This window comes from Lucilia cuprina, chromosome 4, assembly GCF_022045245.1.
Source record: "Lucilia cuprina isolate Lc7/37 chromosome 4, ASM2204524v1, whole genome shotgun sequence".
Classification (NCBI taxonomy): domain Eukaryota; kingdom Metazoa; phylum Arthropoda; class Insecta; order Diptera; family Calliphoridae; genus Lucilia; species Lucilia cuprina.
In genome coordinates, this window is record NC_060952.1 from 46038754 (window position 1) to 46061763 (window position 23010).

A 23010-nucleotide genomic window follows, 5' to 3' on the forward strand; every position below is an offset into this window, starting at 1 on the left:
TTTAATTATAACTATGTTTAATGCAAATTTTTTCACATTTAGTTACAAAAAATTTTAATAATTAATTAAATTTTGTAGTATTGTTTTTTAATTATCTTATAATGACTGATAATTTATTTGATTTGAATTGATTTTTTTAGACCTGAGTAAAGTCGTTTGGGATTACTAATAGTTGTACAAGTATATTATGGTGTAAAGAGATTAGAGGATTGTAACAAGTTTGTTACTAGAAAATTAAATGTATATTACTTTATAGTAAGATATAAATACAATTGTCCACTTTATAATTTTAACATGAACTCCTTGTTATTTTTGAAATCTATTGAATAACATTTTTGTTTTTAAACAATTTTATTTATAGATTTTTAAAATTACTCACATTTTGTCATATATACATTTTATTAAAAAAATATTTATTTTATAGCCTTGAGTTTATATTCAACCTATTAAATTTATTACACAAACTACTTATTGATCTCAATGTTTTTTTTTTTTTAACTTTAGATACGAAAAACAGCAATTTTTAAACAGATCTATATATCAAAAATAAATCAGAAATATAAGATAATTTAACAATAGAACAATTAAACTACTACTTCTTATTTAAATTGCAAATAAATAAATTTAGTGAACTAATCAATCTAAATTTCATGAAAAATGCTAGAATAAATTTTTGCAAACAAATCGTTAAAAAGGTAAACAACTGTTTGTCTAAAATAAAAAAATTATGTATATGGAAATGTATATTTAAGAAAACTTAACACATTTTATTTTTATTTAACTGTAGCCTAAGCATTTTTATGAAGATACAATGACGTTGTTCTTACGTTTAAATAAAAAACCACAAGGCATCAACACAGTTTTAATATCGTGCGCCAAAAAAAAATTTCAAATTTAAAATTATACTAAAACGACCTCAATGATACATCTAACGGATTTTTTATTTTTAAATTGTATTGTTGCTGTTTTTAAAATATATTTTATTAATTTATTTCTTCTTAAAATGATGAAGTGTTGTATTTGTAGTAAAGCTTTTGAATTTCAGTGTGTGTTTATTTATGTTTGTTATTAATTATACATTTTGGTATATATATTTTTAAAAATATTCATTTTGTTTAATGTTTATTTAAATATGGGATTGTTTAGAGAAATATTCATGTTTGTGAATTTTTCGTTTTATTGTCTAATAGATATGTATTTATAAATATTTAATACATAATATTTTAAAATAAATTTAAAGTTGATTTCATAAATTCAAATTTTTTAAGTTTAATTTAAAGGGTTGCCAAAAGTTTATTAAAAATATTAAAAAACTATCTGACATTTTATTTATTACAATTGTTTGTTTTTCAAAAAATATTTTTTTTATCACAACTTTCCATTCGCTAACAAACAATTGCATCACAACCACATTAGTTTTGTTATATACGAAGATCTTCAATGTCGTCTTGGCCAACTCCTACGAACTTTTTGAGCACATAAACATGGCAACTCTTGTTTTTTTCTTACGTAGAAGGAGTATGACAGCTCGAGATTAAAAGCAAGAGATTAAAATTAAAACAAAAAGATTTATTTGATTTTATTTGTCAACCAAGTTTTGAATTAAAAATTCCCCACTTTTTTTATTTGATCGTCAAAGAGGTGCGGTTTCGTTGTTCGTTTTTCTTCTCTAATTTAAATGTTTATGTCTGTCAAAGAAATTTGTGTGAAGGCGTCGTTATTGTTACCTTTTGCTTAAATTCAATCGAAGTAAGAGTAGAGGAGAAGTAGGAAAAGTTCTTCACAATCTTGACAATTGAAAAAGACAAATAAATTTTGACTCACACATGAAGAGGTATAATAACAAAAAGAAGTCTAAAACAATCAACTAACTAAATGAAACGTAACAAACATATAAATGAAATAATGAAGAGAATAAAACAACGTAAACTATTTAAACAAAAACCATGCGTGTCTGGAAATTCAAATCAAAATTCTATTTATTTCTTCATTTTTTTAGTTTTAGCTGCGCGTTCGTTGAGTGCGGCGAGTATTAGTTTTGAATTTATTTTTGGTTTGATAGTAGAAGTCAAAATTGAAATAGAAGTGGTCGTAGTAGAATGAAATGAAATGTGAATAGTGACAGGCCATAATACGTTCAATGACTTTGGTTGTTTGGTTCAGTTTTTTTTTTTGGTTTAAATATGTTTATATTTCTTAGTTTTATACTTAAGTATATATGTTCGTCTCCCTGTCTGACATACTATGAGTAGAACGTTGCTACACGTCATACACGTTTGAATTTCATTTTACCATTTATTTATAATAATTTCATAAATAATAATAACAACAATGAGCTATGAAAAAAATGAAAATAAACCTACGACAATATATTTTGGCTTTATAATACAGAACTAAGTGAAAGAAAGAGTAGAATTGAAAAAACTCTTGGCTGGGGTTTAATATTTGTCTAATAATATAAATGTCCACAATACTCGTATTTTTATTATGAGCATTAATGACATGGACTTTTTCAAAGAAAAGTACTATTAAAAAGCAACGATTGAAAAACCACCCAAAGAGAGTTAGACATTTAACTTCCGCTGTTACTTTATAAAGAAATATTAAACACACCTAATAATGGAAAATATGTTATAACTTACCTGTTAATGTCATCCAGGGATATCGGGGTAAATCGGCAATACTTTGACCAGCTCCTCCGGTGGGCACTACACCCGATGAGGGCTGTGTACAGGCATTGCCCAGTGAATCAACACCAATAGCACCAGCTGAAGCGGCTGAAGCAGCAGCCGCATGCTGATAGAATTGTGCAAAACTGGCAGAGGCTGAGCCAGGTACGCTCATTGATTGATAACTATTCATAACACTGTCGGAGTACCTGCTGAAAAAGTAAAAATAAAATCAATTCAGTAAAAGGTAAATATCTGTACAAAAGTCAAGGTTATTTTTGAGCTACGTACAAAAGTATAAAATAAAATGTTTTAAGTAGGACTTAAGAGTCCTTAACATTAACTACCGTAAATTGCCTACAAATTATATGCAAATTTCACACAATTCTTTTAATCAAGGTTAATAGATGTGCAAATTTGTCTTTTCCATAGAAGATACTGTAATTTTTAATCTGTGTTTCTGACCCATGATTTGTGGTCAACTTATCTTTAGTTCTGGTTAGTTTGTATATGTTAAATTAAGATAAATCCATTTGCTAATCTGCATGCTGGTATTTGTTCATTTTTCTATTGATTGTGGGTGCGTTTGTTTAGTCTAATTATACTTTATATAATTCAAATACAAATTATCCTTGTAAATTCTCAGTGGAAAAAACAATTCGAAACTGCATGTGTGCTCTAGTTTTTATGACTTTTAATATGTGTTTGTTAAAACAAAATATTGTGTGATTTGTTTAACACTCAATTTGACTGAGTTTTTAAGTCATAAATTACAAATATAAATCTCTGGTTTAGAAGTGATTTATGTATATTGGTCAATAGCCACATTTTATATTCTGCCAAATATTCTGGGGTAATTTTCCTGTTAATTACAGTAATAATGTGTGTTTATGGATTTTGGTCAGATTTAATTGATGTGTTTGTGGGAGATTATAATGATGACACATATATCATACTACAGTAACAAATATAATTATGTGTTTGAAACTTAACATATATATACGGCTATTGTATTAAATAAACAGATTTTTGTCGACCAATGAGTGATTTGGTTTGAGCTTTTAAAAATAGATTTCTGTTGCATAAACATTATTGTAGCAGCATTGTTTTCCATGCGCTGAGAAATTGAAAAGTATAAAAGTAACTTAAGATAACTAAATTTATTGATCGATTGATTTATTATAAAATACTCCGTACAACAATTTACAGTCAAAAATCTCTTATTAATGATGCTTTAAATAGTTTTTAATATACTGACAGGTCTTTTGAGATAAGAAAAACATTGTACCTTTTAATGTCAATTGAATTAAAGAATATAAAAATCATTATTAAATATATTTTATTATGGTTTGAATCTGGTACATATTTAACTATAAATAAAGCATAGTCGACACCGGCCTTGTTCCTGAATTAAACCAAAATAAGTACTTTGATATGTGTATTTCTAACCATTTCACTTAATGTGTACAACATGAACATTAAAGAAATTCTAACACAATCTTACCTGCAAGTTTTATCCTCTAGGCCTGAAAAACCTGGCATGCCTGAGAGACCTCCATGTGACGTGGGGTGATTTGATACATAAGGATACATTTTGCTTGTGGGTATGGCAAACGATGAGGAAGCAGCAGCGGCGGCGGCAGCTGCTGCAGCGGCTACAGAACTTGCGGCACTAGCGTGCGCCTGAGCCGAGGATGATGGTGAACTGTCGTTTAAACTGCGATGCAGTGACGAGGATGCCGACGGTGAAGGCGAACAACTGCTGTCACCTGTGTGGGAGTTATTTCCGGAGGGCGGTGTTAGTAACAATTGCTGTTGTTGCTGTGAAGAACTATTACCGTTACTTTGTTGCTGGTGGTGGTGTTGTTGTGTACTGGCAGCTACGGCGGCGGCAGCTAATTTATTTATGTGCAATTGTTGTTGATGTTGCTGTTGCAATTGCAAAGCGGCAGTCAACGAATACTGATGATGCGGATGATGGTGATGATGTTGTTGACTGTTGGCAAAATGGGCCTGTTGTTGCTGCTGATGATGCTGACTAAGACCGCCAAAGGCTGTTGAAGACGATGGAGAGGATGAAGATACAGGTGAATTGGACGATTGATTCAAATGACTGCTGCTGAGTTGGCCGGAAGTGTTGGGTGAAAGTAATGATGACGACACACTATTCTGATTGTTAATCGAATTAGAGGTATTCAAACTGAGTGTATTGTTCAGGGAACTACTGCTACTATTGTTGTTATTATTGTTGTTGCCACTGGAATTATTAGCGTTGGATACGGCTGCTGATGATGATGAGGAGGCGGCTGCAACGGCTAGGGCGGCGGCAACAGCTGCTGATGATGAATTTTGTGTTGTTGTAGTTAAATGTGAACTTATAAATGGTTGAAACTGTGGATACTTTGGTAGCATACTATCGAAAACAAATTTTGACATTGCACATAGTTTTTCTTTTGCTATAGTGTGTGGGTGTGTGTGTTTGTTTTTTAATAGACAGACAGTTACAGATGAGTGAAGGAGTAGAAAGTTGTGATGGGTTTGTAAAGAGAGATAGGCAAAAGAAGTCGAGTTTTTAAGAAAGTTTAGTAGGAAAAAACAGACACAGTTGTTAAAACAGCGGCACGAATTAAATTTTAATTTAGTTGTTTTCTTATAAAATAAATGTATATCAAGTCTATGGATGGTTGTTTTTATCTCAGTTTACTATTATTCGATGTTTTAATATAATCCAAAAGTTCAAAATTGGATTTTATGTCAAAGGTTAAAATTTCTTATTTCGTTTCTATATGCAATGATGTGAAAGAAACTGTGTTCTATGTACTTTGTGAAAAATAAGTTTTAAAGTAAATTTTAAGAAATTTTGTTGATGTTTCAATGATAATTTTTGAAAAAGGAGACTAAAAAGGAAATGTTGTTATTCAATAGACAGCTAAATATACACATTTGTATTATTATTTTATTCAAAACAAAATCGACAATTTTTGGCTCTCGATTTATTATAAATTAAGTTGTTAAACAATAGGTACAAAATTTGTTCTTAACAAAAGTTAAATCGAAATTATTAAGTATTAATTGCATTTCTTTATTTGACTTGTTGTTAATATGCTAGTATTTCAGCTATCTAATTAGTGGTTTATATAAATCAAACAAGTCTTAGTCAAGATATTGAGTACTTTTAAGTGAAACTGTTTTATTTAAACTTTTGAGAAATATTTCGTAAAAATACTTATCAGATACATAGTTTGATCGGATTATATCACTTTTTTAAAACTATGATAACTAAAATAAAAAAGCGTTAATTGAACATTTTGTTTTGAATGTTAATTTTCTTTATAACTTCTAATATTATACCAGATTAGGATATTATTTGAAAGTCTTCATAGAATTAAATCGATCTATATCATATAAATTTTAAAGACAGATTAAATTATTGGTAACCTAACAGATATAATCAAGATTTGAGAACTCTTTTTTAACAGTTTGTTAAATTTGTTTGCCGACGCAATAGCTGATCTTTGGACAATTACATTATTTGAGCGAATTGCCATAGATATTATTGAATTTAAATAAGTGACATATTGCCTATATTTTATACCAATAAGCTTTGTTTTATTGGCAAGATTTTTGTATACTTTTTTATAAATTAAAAAATACATAAAATTTAGGAAACTATTAACCGAACTTAAAAAATATGAATATGAATGAGATTTAATTACTTCCTTAAAGTACAGTAATTCAATCCTAACAAAATTTCCCAAGTAGTTCTAAAGATATTTTCAAAAATTATCACATTTTTAAAAAAGAGAAAATTATATAATATTTTACGCAAAAGTAAACCACATTTCATTAAAACTTAAATATTGAAAATAAAACAAATTATAAACAAATCAAAAAGTAAATAAAACTCAAAATCCCATACAAGTTAGTAAAATGAAATAAATTTCATTAAAAACAATAATAAAACAAATTAAAGCTTGGTTAAATAAATTAAACGAAAATGAAATAAAAAAATTCTAATAAACTAATAAAAAAAAGCTTAATATATATAATTCAATAAATAATAAATATAATAAAATGAAAAGATGGAGAATAAAACAAAGAGGTTTACCTTGTGTGTTTAATTTTTGATTTTATGCAAAAACAAGCAACGAAATTTTTTAAAATTTTTATATTTTTATTTGAAATTAAACAAATCTTGTTTTTTTAAGAAACAGGTGTTGTTGTAGTTACTGTATTTGGCAATTTCATCTATATTTAGTTTATAACACTTTCTATATCTTCTTCGAAATGCCGTCGCTTTAAACTTTAATTATTATTATTTTTTTGCTTTTAACGACGGAAATTAAGAAATATGACACTTTTTATTAATGATTTGTTTGTTTATTCTTTAAACTATTTTACAAATTTTTTATGGATTTTTAAGGACTCTGTGTAGGTGTTTTTATCTCGTTGTTGCTATTAAATGTGGTTGATAGTTAGACGTATAAACGAACGCACACGCGTTTAAAAAGTCGTAAAATATTTTGGTGTAAAAGTAATAAAAATTTCTTTGAGGACTTGGTGTGCGGTCCCACTTGCTTCAGGTTGTTGTAATTTTATTTTATTATTGATTTTATTTTTATGTGTTGTTAAATTGTAATTAATTTGTTGCATGTACAAAATTTAAAAAAATAAAACTTTTTTTTTAATTTTTTATTTTTGTTTTAAAAAATACGCGCACTTTTTTCTTTATGTTATTTTGGTGGCAAAAATAGATACACGACGATGTTGTACTTTCTTATTCAGTTGACACTATAAAAATTGAAATAATTTTTTTGTTTGTTTCTTTTTTATTTTATTTTTATTTTATATTTTTAATAGCAGCAAATAGTAATTGTTGTGTTGATTTGATGACTTTGCGTATAAAACTAAAGTAAATGTATAAAATGATTTGGATGGTTATAGTGCAATACAATGAAGTTGACGGGCAGTCAGTCTAGCAGACAGACGGCGTAACAATAGATGTTGGTGGCTTTCTGTGTTTGTTTGTTTTTGCTGCTTTTCGGCTTTGAGTAGAAATGTGGTTGCTTTTGTTTTTGTTATTGTTGGCGAGGATGATAATAATTATCACGGTAACAACGATGTTGTGATGATGCTGCTACTGCTGCTGCAAAATTTCTTTTTCTCGATGCTTTTGTTTTTGTCGATTTATTTTTGACAATAATCAAGTGCTACAACACTTAAACCGACAATAAGAATTATTTATATTTTCTGCTAAAAGTTCAATTCACAATTTTAACCGTTTTCAGGTATTTTCCGTAATTTCCCGTAAGTTCTTTCCGTAAATGATCTTTTTAGTTTGATTTAATTTGTTTATTCTTGTTGTTTATAGTGTGGAGATTTATTTTTTATGATTATTATAAAAAAGACAACAATAATAAAAATAATAGAAACAAGTACAAGTGGAATATTATTATTGTTGTATATATGTATAGTTAAATAGATAGTTTTATTAGAAGCAGAGCACGGTCGGTTCTGTTACTGTTTCGATTCGGTCACACACAAAAAACACTCCGCAGACAGTTGTGCGCTCTACGATAATAAATATTATAATAAAACGAAATTTTTAAAAGAGTATAAAATTCGTGTAATTGGTAATATCTGCAGCTATAGCTTCAACATATAAACGAACAAATAAAACGAGTATTTGGATGGCTGGCTGGCTGGTTGACTGGATGGATGACTGGCTGGGGCTATAAGGCTGCTTACTACATGAGAAAAAAACACAAAACCAACAACAAAAATATTTATAATAAATATAGAATGTATTGGTGACGGTATCGGTGTATCTCTGGCGACTGTTGGCAGTGCTGCGCTTGCTGCTACAGTTGGCGTTTGGAGGTGCTGCTTTAGCGTAAAAGCAATGTCTTTAGGCAAATACGTGAAAATTGTTGTTGCTGAGAAATAGAAAAAACAAAGTTATCGTCTGCTGGCTGCTCTGTTGGCGTTTATTTAAAGTTGTTGCCAATAGATTTGAGTGTTATGTTTTGTTATTGTGTTTTTTATTTTATGTTGGTGTATTTTACCATTTTAAATGTTCAAGAGCATAAAAAAGATTAAAAATCTCATTAAATATTAATAAAAAATTAATAAAATTTATATACACGTGCTTAACGTAGACTTTAATTATAAACTCTTTAAATCATTTATAAAAAAATAAAAATCATTGTTTTTGATTTATCTGGAGCAGAACACGGAAATTCTTAATTTTTATTCGTTAACTTGTATTTAGTTCTATTAATAATCCGTTTATTGCACAGACATGCGTTTATTACTCTGATGCCCTTTTACACTCTAAAAACAATGTTTATTTTCTTCTCATCATCAGCAAAAAGCAAAAATACACACAAACCCATTGTAAAGTAAAACCCAAAAACAATTCAAACACAAACTCATCCATTCATACTGAAAACGTCAACTGCAGCAGCGTCAATAAGAATTATTTGACGTCTATAGCTTACTCTTTTACTCCTGCACAATAACTGTTGATCCATTCTGAGTGCATGTGAATGTCGTATAGTCATCTCATGTTTGTGTTCAAAAAGCATTATGGCCGTTGTGAAAGAAAAACGTGTATGATAGTGTCAGTGTAGTGGTGGATATAATGGCCGCTGCCTTGTTTTGTTTTTCTTCTCCTAAAGTTCTCTTTGTACAATGTAGTTGCAATGTTTATTGTTGTTGTTAATGTCACTGCAAAGACAATGAATGGCCGGAGTTATTTTGTTTAGAATGTGTAGAAAAATTTAGAGAGCTCTTAACACTCAATTGAGTTGATTTATTTAATGTTTTATGAGCACATTAAGGTAAAATAAAAATAAATTTATTAAATGGATTGTTTGTTATTATTTAATAAAAGCACCAACAAAATAAAAAATAATAATTAAATTTATTGTTGTGTATTTTAGCTAAAATATTAAATTATTAATTGTTAATAAAAACAACATTGTTGTTTAATAAATAATTCTCACCAAAGTTTCACTCCACTCATTTTCGATTTCACTCTCAAGTATAATTTTTATAGCATTTATTTACACTCTAATATCTTTCTCTCAGTAACTAAAATTTATTTGTGGTTGTTGCTATATTTTGGCTTGATTTTTTATTTTTATACATATTGTTACTATTGTAGTTTGATTTTTATTGAAATTGAAATTGCTGTTATGACATTTTTATGAAATTTTTTCAAATTTATGATTCTACAACAGAGTCGAGTTCAAATTTTTTGTGTACGTTTGTAGTATATAGTTTTTATTTTTTGCTTACATTCTCATACATTCGGAGTAAAACTTTTAAATTTTTGCGGTTGTGTATTTATTTTATATCTCTTTCGCTCGTTTGTAAAAATTCTATTATAATCTAAGGAATCATGTCATTCATTTAATGACAATTGCACACTTTATTATATGTTTGAATGGTGAATAAAGAATATTCTAATTATAATAACAAAATAATTTTAATTATCTTTCACTCATTATCACTTTTTATTGTATAACAATTTTAATTAAAATATATTTATACATACCTACATAAATGCATAAGAAGACAATATGATACATATGTATATGTATGTAAAAATACATGTGTACCCAACTAGCATTTGGAAGATTGTTGGATGATTAATCAGTAAACAGTATTTTTAGAGTTTAAAATGATGAAAAAATTGCGAGCTTAAAAAATGATTCGAAAATGATCCCCATACATGATACAAAACAAATTATGTTTACGAAACAATTACAAAATGTATTGCAATAATGAATTTATGTATATGATATGTCTGTAATATGATAATTTTTAAAATTATATTTTGATCATATTTTAAAATGTTGGAAGATCTAAAAGTTGTTCTTATGTAATTGTTTTTGAAGGAACAATAACAATTACACATAAAAATTAAACAATAAACAATTTTCGAAACTGATTAGAAAAGATATTCATAAAAGACTCATTTAGAAGAGTTGGCAAATTCTCATTTCGTCATAATACATAGGTATTTTTAAAGTAAATTTTCTGTCAATGAAATTTTAATTTTATTATAATTTAATTTTAATAATTTTCTTAATGATCTTCTACGAAAGATAGATAGGGTAACTAATTACTAAATCAAGTATAAATAATTTTAATTAATGATTTAACTACGATTTTTTTAAAAACAATAACTGCAATCATAAATAGATTATTCAAATGATCGAAATAGGTTTGTTTATAGTATGTTATTTTGAAAGGACGACGTTTATATATAAATCAATACGAAGAAATACACCTAGGCCTCTATCGGGCCTGTTGCGTGCTCCTTAAACAGTGCCATAGGTAAGAATCGAACCCACCACCTTCGGTCTACCAGACTAGAACACTAATCACTAACCTACCGGAGGCCATACATTATAATTTTTAATTATATTTAAACTTAAAAATGGCACAGAAAAGATTCAAAAATATGATTCCAAATTGACTCTAAAACGACCAGTATTTTTCACACAAACGATTCTAAATATATACAAAAATGAGTCGGAACGGTTCAGAAGTGGGGCTCATAAATGACTATTTTAGATGAGCCGCATGTTGGTACCATTTTCCCTCGACAAATGCCACATTTATGATCAGATAAAGAGCGCATATGTGATAATTTTAATTGTGCAGAAAAGTCATAAATGACTCCAATGTGATCGAAGAAATGCTAGCTGGGTATATACATATGTATGAACATATTTTTTGTTATTTTTAAAAAACGCGAGTTTTTTAGATTTTGAACTGTAATTTTATGATACAATTCTTTATAAAATATTGAATAAATTATTATCACTTTTATGAGCATATTATATTATTTTTTATATTTATAATGTCATTTTTAAAATTTCACTGTTTATACGTTTTCGTAAAGTATTATTTTAATTTTTATGATTTGTATTTTTTATGTTGTTGTCAATATTAATTCTATTGTTATTATAATATTGTTTTAATAAATTATTAATTATTCTTTAAATTTTATAGTTTTACTTTTCTATTTTAATAATGTCACAGTATACACAAAGTGACAATATTTTTGAGGTGTGAACTTGAATTCATATTTTAGATATTTAAGAGTCGTTAGTGGTTGATAAAAAAAGTTATGTGAAAATTGTCAAAATTAAACTTCTACTTAAGAATTATATCTGCATTATAAACTAATTATATATCAAAAGAAAATATATTAATTCTTATATAATGTTATCACAAAGACAACCAAAAATATGCTCTAAAAAAGTGTTTATGCGAATAAAATATGCACTTAAAGACCAAACATATGCATCCGGCTTTGGCTTCATATTGATATTATTAATGGCAAAAACTTGATTAAAAAAATTATAATATAATGTAAAAAGAAAGAAGTTCTTCATATTCCTAATTTTAGTAATTCTGTATATCTGATGTCATAAACTATATTCTAAAAAGACTAAATCGGTTAGGTGTGAATTTGAATAAAGTTTAAACCTGATTAAAACAATTTTACACAAAAATGAATTATTTCTAGGAGGACGAAGATATCCATCCCAACATGTCAAAATTATTCCAGAGTTTTAAAACTATCGGCATGAGACTCAGTTATCGATTCTTAAGTTCAGTTTTTTTAAGAGTTTTAGTTTTTCTTTTAGATTGATTTTGGATCTAACAAATAAAATTATGTTAAGGAAACAGCAGCGATATCCTTCGAAATTTTCCATCAGAAATAATCAATATTCGTCAAAATAAAAAGTCCAGCGGTTTTGCTTTGTGCGTGAAATACATATTTTTGGTTGTCCTTGTTATCATTTATCGTAGGTAGACTGCTATATTCTATAAATATAATATTAAAAAACGCAATTTCCAGTAGTTTCAATAATTTTTTTAATATAATAATTAAATATTTATTATTGATCCAAGTAAATATTGACAAAAAATAACAAATAAAAAGGTATTTAAATTTAATTTTATATTAACAAAAAATTAACACAATGTCATTGGAAAAGCATTTTGGTCATGATGAATTCTTTTAACTTCGATGTCTCCTAGACTAGTTCCAACCTCGATAAGGAATTCCTAAAATAAGAATAAAAAATTATAATTATTAAAACAAAAGTTTTTGAATATTTTATATAAATAAATAGCGCATTACGAGAAATTAAATAATTTCAGGATTTCAACTGAAATTGACTTGATGTTAAATAATTTTACATACATTTTTATAATATTTTTAACTTAAATAATTGTTTAATTCAGTAACCATAATCAATCATATTGAAATCTCAGAAAAAAATAAAATAATTTAAAAACAAACTAAAAATTTTAAGATTTAACCTAAAATGATTTAAAAGTTATAATCTAAATGTAACAACTTTTAATTTAATTATAAAATTTGTCACATACTCAGAAGAAACACGATAATGGGTTTTACTTCATAACCACTTACTTTTCAATGACTACAAGTTACCGTCTGCATTACTTTGAATTTCTCGATGTAGAACTACTTTATTTTCGGCTTTGTCATTTTGTGTTTGCACAGTTTTTTTAATTGGGTGTTAAGAATGGTGTTTTACAAAAAAGAAATCAACATAAAATTTCTATCTGAAAACAATTATTTGACGCTTAATGAAATAGCTAAGCGGTGGTGCAGTGAATAAATCATGTAAAAGTACATGCCTCCAATGATATCATCGTGAAAATAGGTTTTGTAAGCTTGTTAACTCATTACTTTGCAATGCAAGTTTTACCATGGGGTTTTTCTCTTGCCTACTAAAAATTATTGAAATCAAATGGGACATTGAATGTCAAAAGTCTAAATGCGGATTTTGTTCAACAATAACTTAAATGTCAAAAATTCCTTTATTCTTTATTACTTTATTCCATATTCGAAGGGCATGAAAAACCTTTTGTTTCTATAATGTATTGTGCTGTTCCCTGGATCTCAATATTCGAGTATTGAGTAAAATGTTCTTAATTTTAGCAGAAACATTGTAATATGGACGAATTTTAAATAAAAAACAAGTATATATGTATAGTCGGGCATGGTTGGCTATATTATACTACATCAGTTTGTAGGTACGCCACTCGTTTTTGAGGCGTTATCGAATAAAAACCAGAATTCGTATATTAAGATATGTTGGCGTTAGTTTTATACGTCTCAATCATTCCTATGTCAACTTAATGTACATATTTTTTTAACTTTTCCGCACTGACCACGGACATACCACCTCACCTATGAGGTAAGATTTATCATTAGTAAAAAAATACAAATATTATTTTTATATTTTTAACATTTTATTCTACATTACAGGGATTCCTTTTAATTGCCGTTTGTGACTCAGCATAATTTCGGGAGATTAATTTAATTATTTTCGTGCTTTAAATTATGATATCGAAAAAAACTATTATCTCTTGATGTCCACTATTATTGACATTATATAATAAACCAACATACATATTTGTTCAACCACAAAAGCTAAAAAAGTTAGCACAAAAAATTCATACAGTGAAATTTTTTTACAGACAATTGAAAAACAATCGCGATTGCCTATCAACATATTATAAATTAATCCTTTAAATATGTAAATTAAGAATTGATAAACGGGTATGGTTTTTTGTTACCTTATGGCGAATCACCCTTCTATCCTACGTTAAGAATGTGGATTATTTTTTAAATAATAAAGCATTTATCGGTGTTGTAAAGATCAATTTCCAAACTATTTGTTGAGATTGCAATGGGCGATTCTAATTACACATAAAAAATTTAGATCCCAGATTATATGATTTGAGTTATTTACACAGAAACTAATATGAACAATTTTCACAGTACCACATAGTAGTTTCTAGAATCTGAAACAAAAATATTGTAAGTAAATGAGTACTTTTTACTTATAGAATTAGTAAAATTTGCGTTTACATTTAATGTTTACTTTTAACAAAATTATTATAGATTCAATAAGAAATTTCGTGTATTATTATTGCAAAATACAATATATTATTTATCTGTTTCGGATAAAAAATTTGATTGAATTTTAGTTCAAATACAAATAATTTGCGTTATTGTTTTAGTAAAATAATTGTATTGAAATTTTGCACCTAGCCCCCATACAACTGAACGCGCCGAATAGGGCTTTTAAGTTCATAATTATGTTTAATATACTCAAATCTCGATAAAAAGCTGCAAAAGCCAAATTCTATACAAAACTTGATGACCCACACGAAAACTTCACTTTAATGTCCACAATTTTATTCAACAATAAACAGCATAAGTATGTATATCTGTGAAAAGGTACAATTCAACTTAAATGCTTTATTTATATATTATATACATTATATTTTCGACAAAGGTGTAGGGTATTATATGGTCGACCACGCCCGACTATAATTTCTCACTTTTTTATTAAAATAATAACGCAAGTTATTTGTACTGAAGTTCAAGCAAATTTTTTATCTGAAACAGATAAATAATTTATGGTATTTTGGCAATTATAATATACAAAATTTCTTATTGAATCTATAAAAATTTTGTAAAAAAAAATATATAGAATTTTAACACAAATTTGACTAATTACACAGAGAAAACAGATTCGTTGTGATAACCGAATTTGTTGCCAATCGAATTCAGCCGGTTCTCACAACTATATCAAAATTCGATTGTAATTATTGAAAAATTCCGTTACTATTACTGAATATATTGTGTACACGACTATTTTTGTTTATTATTCGGTAATGTGGATTGAAATTATTGGTATATGCAACTGAAATATTATTTATTAAATACCAATTTGTGGATTTTGTGTATTTTAAAATATATTTAATTTTATTTAAAATATTTACAAAATATATGAATTTATATAAACGTGCAAAACTTATTTAAATAAAAATACTACTTTTGCCTTTAGTTTTGATAATTTGGTGGTAAACGCTATGTTTATGTGCCAGGGATTTTGTTCTTCATCCTGTCCAACATGTCTATAAGGTACTACCTATCACGCCTTTCCGCAGCTGCAAAATTATTAACACTAATGGAAAATAACGCAAAATAGATTATAAGATATAAAATATATTAAACATTACCTTTTTAATCCGATTTTTTTTCGCATTAAGTAATCCTCAAGCGTTATTCGATTTTTTTATTTATAAATTCATTTTATTTTATTTATTTTTGTATACGTCAACTATTATTACCTCTTAATCGGTTACGAACATCGAATTTAGTTCCTTTAACCGTAATTAAATTTTAAATATATTTTTCAATTGATAATTGATTGCAGTGCTCTATATTTTTTACTTTCTGCTATTTTTCGGTTGCAGCGACTAATATTTGATGTTCCTACGTTTTAATCCTAAATAAAAGTCGGCTTCATTGACTGAATTCACAAAAAAAATTAATAACCTATGCAATTCAGTTCAAATTATTGATATGGAAATTGTTAAACCGCAATTCGATTATAATTATGGTTTTTTAGTAAGCAATATAGAAAATTAGTTAATTTTACAGATTTTTAAAAACAGCGATACAATTTTAGTTAATTTAACTAAATATTTATAATGGTAACCAATTTCCTATCGATCTTTTTTCTGTGTGTATATAAAATTAAAAATTGTAAAAAAGTACTTATATGCTTACAAAAATTTTGTTGCACATTCTAGAAACTACCATTTTGTACTTTGAAAATTTAAACACTAATACATTAAATGATATAAACCATATAAGAATTATATCAATTCATTTAAGTACATTAAAAAACTTGTTTTATTGTTGTATTCCATATGCTGACAAAAAAAATAAAACTCAAACAAAAATATTTATTGAATCAGAAAACATTTTTACTGAAAATTTATTTCAATAAAGTGTTTTTTAAAAAATATTTTCCTTCTGTGTGAGAATCAAACAAATTCGTTATAAACCCAAACAAAAATATTTATAAAAATCGAAATTAAATTTTAGCAAACTATTGTTAAGGAAAAAGTTGTGCATACTTTTTCTGTGTATATTCATCAAATCCGAAGAAATATAGCTAGGCCTCTATCGGGCCTGTTGTGCGCTCCTTAACCGGTGCCTCAGGTGAGAATCGAACCCACCACCCCCGATCTGCCAGACTAGAACTTTAACCACCAACCTACCGGAGGTCACTGTTAATAATTAAAATGTGAACTTTTATTTCAATTTTTATGGTAACAACTTCATGCAACACATTTATTTACAAACTTATAAATAAAAAATTGACAATTAAGTGCATTTAAATGTATTCTTTTATACATTCAAGTATTTAATGTTTTGGGCATTTAAAATTAATTGCTCATAAATAACAAATTAAACACTTTACGCCACACTTTGCTTTATTGCTCTTAAACGCCAGAGGAGACTTGACACCTTTTAAGCCCATGCACTCGCATACACTTGTATTTTTTATGTATTTATGGAGAATGATGTAAATTATATAAACATCTATATTTATTTATTTTTTATTTGATCCAAGGGTAAATACTAAAAGAAATGAGACAAAAAGTCACAAGTCACAAAATTTAATAAGGCATAGTAACTCAGCACAAACCAAAACAAACAAATAATAAAAATATCAACATTTTCACACAAATATAAATATTTTATTACAACTTCAGGCTTCAAATTGACAAAATAATAAAAAAATTACTACGGTAACAACAACCAAAAATCAAAAATATACATATGCATGTATGTATGTACATTCAGACAGACAAACCGTCAGACATACTTAAATTCATACAGCAATATTAAGAAACATACGTTAAAATATCATTAAAAGATAATAATCGTTATATTACTAATAATAAAAAATACAACAACAAGAGTCAAAACTGGGTGAATGAATGATTTGTCCGTCATGTCTGTGAATCAGTTTATATGGCTGAACAATTTAAATGTTTTATATTGTCTTCTCGTATAATAAGATATGAATGCAACACAGCACTTGCTTCACTTTAATGTGCAACATGTAGCAACAACAGCAACAGTAATAGCAACACAGCAGCAGTGGCAGTCGGTAGTAGTAGTTTACTTTCTGTTTACTCGATTTTGATACGTAATATTTAAGTACGTGAAAAAATCATAAAATTAACAATAAAATTCTACTCGTTCTTGTACACTTTTGAGGTCACCAGTGTCAGGGTTACTTTTTTACGACTTTTTTTAATGACTTTTTCTCCTTTGATTGTCACTGAACTATCATTCAGTTTATCAGTCTGATTGTTGGTTGTTTCATGTATTTATTTATTTACAATTCAACTATAATTTCATAGTGTTGGATTTTTTTGTTCTGTATGAGAAGAAAGTATATTCTCTATAGTAAATATGATGTTGATCCATAAAATTCGAAGAAATGTAATAAAAAATAATACAATAAAGAAACAAATTGTATAATCACAAACGTAACAAATGCATTCGGAAAAAATAATAAACAAATCAAACAAACGGAAGTAGTCGTAAAAACTCCAGTTGCTTTACATCATGGGCTATGAGACCAATTAACAATTAACTGTTTGTTTTCTATCGCTATAAAAATGTTAGATTTATAAAAATTAACTTCTGTTTAAAAAATAATAAAAAAATAACTGATTGAAGTTTGGTTTAAAGTCAAAAACCAACAACAAACAATAAATATAATTCTAATAAAATTTACAACAAAAACATTAATGTGTAAATAAAAATGGTGATAATTGCAATGATTTAAAGATTGATTTTATGACTGTGACTTCAGAAAAAAATACATTTTGTAATGGTTGGTTGGATTGAAGAGGTGTGGAAATTACTCTATTAATCGGTAGTTAAATTTTGATTTGGAAGAATACATGTGATATAATAATTATGACATCGTCAAAAAGTACTGTGACTTTTATAAAGTCTTTACCGCCAAGACGGTACTTAAACTTCAAGTTTTATTTAACAATATTTGTTTAAAAAAGTACAATACTATAACTATATAATAAAGGATGTCGAATGTCCATGAACGTTGTGGCACATTTAAAATAAAATATTAGCTTAAGATTTAGGAAAGAGTAACAGCGAGCGTCAAAAGAAAGTTTACAGTTATTTTATTTACATAAAAACTTGTGTTGCAATATGATTCTTGATAAAACACTAAGAGTGGGGTTTTGAGTTGGCGATTAAATGCCAATTAATAATCAGATTAGTTAATCTAAAAATAAATTGATTCTGATGTTAATCCTCTTTGATGTTGTTGAGTACAAGATTAAACTTAGCAGTGTTGCCATACAAAACAAAAGAAAACTCCTCAGTTTGTTATCAAAACAATGCATGTTTTATAAAAAAGAAGAAGATAATTGTAAATCAAATATGAAAATTAACGAAAACTTAAATAAAAAACATAATTTCGTGTAAGTGTGTACAATTTGTACTAATAAGAAATTAAATCATTTTACTCTTTATTTTTATAAAAACTATATTAATCCTTTCGAGGATTATATTTAATTTAATCTTCAATCGTTCACCAAAAGATGACTCTAAATGGTCCAATCAGACTTATGGCCCATATTTGTAAATTTTTAACGGTTTCGTTAATTTATTTTTAATATGAAAGTGAGGCTTCTTAATAGCTAATATAGAGTGTAGAGTGTTTATTAATGTGATCTTTGAATTGAACTCCTATCCACTAGGTTCCCTGGCGTAACTGCTATATTTTTCGATTTTTGCCGTTCTTCAGCGTTAGTAAGCCATTTTAGTCGTCCTGGTTAACGAAAATTTAATAACCGTTTCAAAAAGTTTTTCATTGTTCGATGACAATTTCTGACAATTCGTCATATATTTTTTTATTTAAATTAGAAACTATAGTTTATGGCATGCGGGCTGTTAGTTTTTAATTTTATATTTGAACTTATATTTAGCAATATCCGTATAAATCCTCAATTGTACACTTTTTTATGACATATCAAATTAGCATTATTTTTCTAAAACTTTTTAATTCTAAGGCTGTGTTTCTCTTTGAGTATCAGTTTGTTTATAGTTAACTTCGCATTATATAAGTCTTCTAAATAGCAATAAAATATTTTATTTTTATCAATAACTGTACTGTAACATAAACTCCTGTTGTATAGCTTAATTAATTTACCTTATTAAAATCCTTACTTAAAAACTTATAGAAACATTGGAATCAGCTTTCAGTTATAATGTAAATTGTATATTTATTGAGCTCATCTTTGTCCTGTATTAGTTTTTTAAACTTGGGTCTCTTTTATTTAATATAATGTGTAGGGAGACCAAAAGTTTCAAATGCATATTCATGAATATGATATGTACACGTTTCAGAAAATTTAAATACGTTTAGTTATCAGGTAGTGAAATAATTATTTCAACTAATTTTAATCTGTAAAAAATAAATGACGTTAACGAGATTTACGTTAATAACGTAATTGTGTTTAAAATTTAAATTAAAATTAATCGATATTAAAGATTTATGAAAACTTTTTTTATTTAAAGAAGCAATTATATTATACCTACAAAATATATATATATATATATATATTTTTGGTACGATGACTGTCTACCAAAAGTGCCTAAGAAAATATGTATGTATGTGTATTCGAAAAAAACAAAAAATCCTATTCGGCAAATACACACCATTCACCCCATAATCCAGTAGTAGACAACAATCAAACAAAGAATCGAATAAAAAAAATATTAAAAACATACAAACCCATTTCTAGAAGTAGCGAAAGAAAAGTCATACATATGTATGTATGTAAGTAAGGATGTAAATAGTTAAGGGAATCATGTGAAAATCCTTCAATTCCCATTTACTATACGACCGTCAATCGATATTTTAAAACCTTAACGTGCCATAATGATGCTTCATATTGCGCATATTTCCAATTCATTCCCATTCGGATGTGCTCAGCAAGCAAAATCCGTTTAAAATGTTTATGATAAAAAGGCTATGCGGCGTCCCCGGAATGAGATCTGTCTCAATAAAAACAAAACATAAAAATTCAACACCATTAAAGCAAATTTAACAAAAATAGAAAAACAAAAACACAAAAATGTTTGAGAACATTCACTCTGATACAAGAGCGTTAAATTTTTAAATTACACCAAAAAACACTCATTTTGTGCTTCTATTGAGTAAAAGAGAATGGGAAAAAGAGAGTGAGTAGTTTGCACCGTCGGTGTTGCCGAGTTTGCCGGCATTTTATAAACCGGTATATGCCACATTTTATAGCATTAAAATCGTAGTCAAGTGTGTCATTTAAGTTTGATTTTTTATTTCTTTAGCTTTATAGGTATGTCACATTTTTTACGACTTGTAAGGTTTGTACCTATTCGTATTTAAGAAATATAAACAAATCTGAAATAGATGACCAAGTATTATGGTATTTCTTCATTATGTGTACCTAACACCACTACAGTGAAGAGGTTATTATGCCTTTGTGCTGATGTTTGCAATGCACAATTAATATTAGTTCTACACACTTAATGTAGTATACCAATCGAATCTAAGGCACATTAATAACTTTGCAATAACTAAAGGTAGGATTTTGTAATGCCTATTTCTTTTGTTTCTTGTTATTATATGTACATGGGACGATAAAATAAAGCCTTACATTGAAAAGTAATGAGTTGAAATACTAATAAAACCTCTTTTCACTAGTTCATTAGCATTTTAACTCATCATTTTAACATGGTGATGTCATTGGAGGCAAGTACTTCTAGGCTCGCTTACAAATAGGTAGTTAAAGAAGTATATTTGGCTTACACGAAGTTGAGTAAGTTGTTTTGTTTTTAAGAATAAAAAGGAGCCATTGAGAATACAAACCAGGGACTTCGGTTTGTTTGTTAAATGTTCTACTCACTGCACCACTGCTTAGCTATTTTATTGCGCGTAAAATAATGTTCAGATACAAAGTTAATGTTGTTTTCTTTTTTATAAACCACAATTCTTAATACACAAATAAAATGTGCAAGCAAAATGACAAAGCCGAAAATAAAGTATTTCTATTTCAGATTGAAAGAAAGTCATTACTCGAGTACTTCAAAGTAATGAAGACGTCAAGTAAATAGTCATTGAAAAGTAAGTGGTTATGTAAGTACAATCCAATACCGAGTTTTTGCTGGGTAGGTCAGAATTACATTGATTTTTATATTGCTACTTGGCAAAAATTATAACGATATTTTTCGCAATAAAACCATTTAAAAATTCTTGAAAGTTTTTGAATTTTGTTCATAATTATATCACTTAATGTGTGCAGATAGTGTTTCATTGTATAAGACCAAAGGTTATGGGTTCGATTCCAACCAGAGATATAAGTACATGAGCTTACAACCCAGTGGAGATTTGGATATTATCACCCTCCTTTCATACTAACAAACTAAAGTGTTGAACAACACTACAAAATCAACAATGCCGAATGTACAGCATTCCATTGCCAAAAACATACGATGTATTCGGAGAGAGCTTTAAGCTACAACAGTCTTTAAACATAGATGACTCTGACTCCGAATCCTAAGATGATAATAATAACACCATCATAGCCAATCCCAAAAATAATGAATAGTACAAATGGGGAACAAGGTGAGTAAGCTGTGAAAGATATATGCCAAAGTTGCGACGATATCTGCTTTACAGTATACAAGCAAAATTCCAATAGACAAGCAGAGTAAGGTAGAAGATCTGAAGGGTAAAAAACCAATAAAGAGTATGTGCTGCATGGGCGTGATGTTGATAAGGTTTGCATCTCACCAATTTTCTGTCACCCTGAATAACTTGTGGAAAGTATGCCTCCTTCCTATAATAAGTACTAAATTCCTAATTTTAACTAAAAGGCTTAAATTCCAAAAAAGTACTATATATCTGGTCGATTATTTGTTAAATAATTGAGAAGATATACATACGTTTATCAATTTTCAGAAAGTCAAATCTATTCCCTAATAAAAAATAACATATAATTATTGTTAATAGTGAAAGACTATTACATAATCTTTTTATTCAAAAATTAGAAAATTTAGGTACATATTAGAGAATTCAAACGATTAATCGTCGATCGGTTAATCGATTAATTTTTAACGATTAATCGTTCGAATAAAAGAAAATTGTCAAATTTCAAATAACGAATTAACCGAATAATTTCTATCAATTAACCGATTAAGAAAAACTCACTATTTAGCAGTATAATTATATTATTACTATATATTTTCTACATAATTGAATATTTTTATTATAAATTTTCTTCTTTTCATAATTTTTTAATAATTTTTCTATAATAAGGAAAATTTATTTGATGATTTTTGAAAAGAAATCATGGAAATAATTATATAGCCTTTATTTCTACAACC

The 23010-nt window shown here is 27.4% G+C and overlaps 1 protein-coding gene across 3 annotated transcripts in view; it reads right to left on the reverse strand.

The window, feature by feature from the left end:
- LOC111677203 (homeobox protein abdominal-A) overlaps positions 1–8694 on the reverse strand; it is a 31552-nt gene extending 22858 nt beyond the window's left edge. Inside the window, exons 1-3 of one of the 3 annotated variants that reach the window (XM_046948757.1) lie at positions 6778–8694; positions 4174–5125; positions 2643–2878 (exon numbers count right to left, since the gene is read on the reverse strand). In XM_046948757.1, the coding sequence (XP_046804713.1) occupies positions 2643–2878; positions 4174–5105 (1168 nt within the window). In that variant the 5' untranslated portion in view covers positions 5106–5125; positions 6778–8694. Of the gene's footprint in view, positions 1–2642; positions 2882–4173; positions 5126–6777 lie in introns of all 3 variants that reach the window. The other 2 variants (XM_046948756.1, XM_046948758.1) reach the window with 2 other exon arrangements.
- Between the last annotated feature and the right edge of the window lie 14316 nt (positions 8695–23010).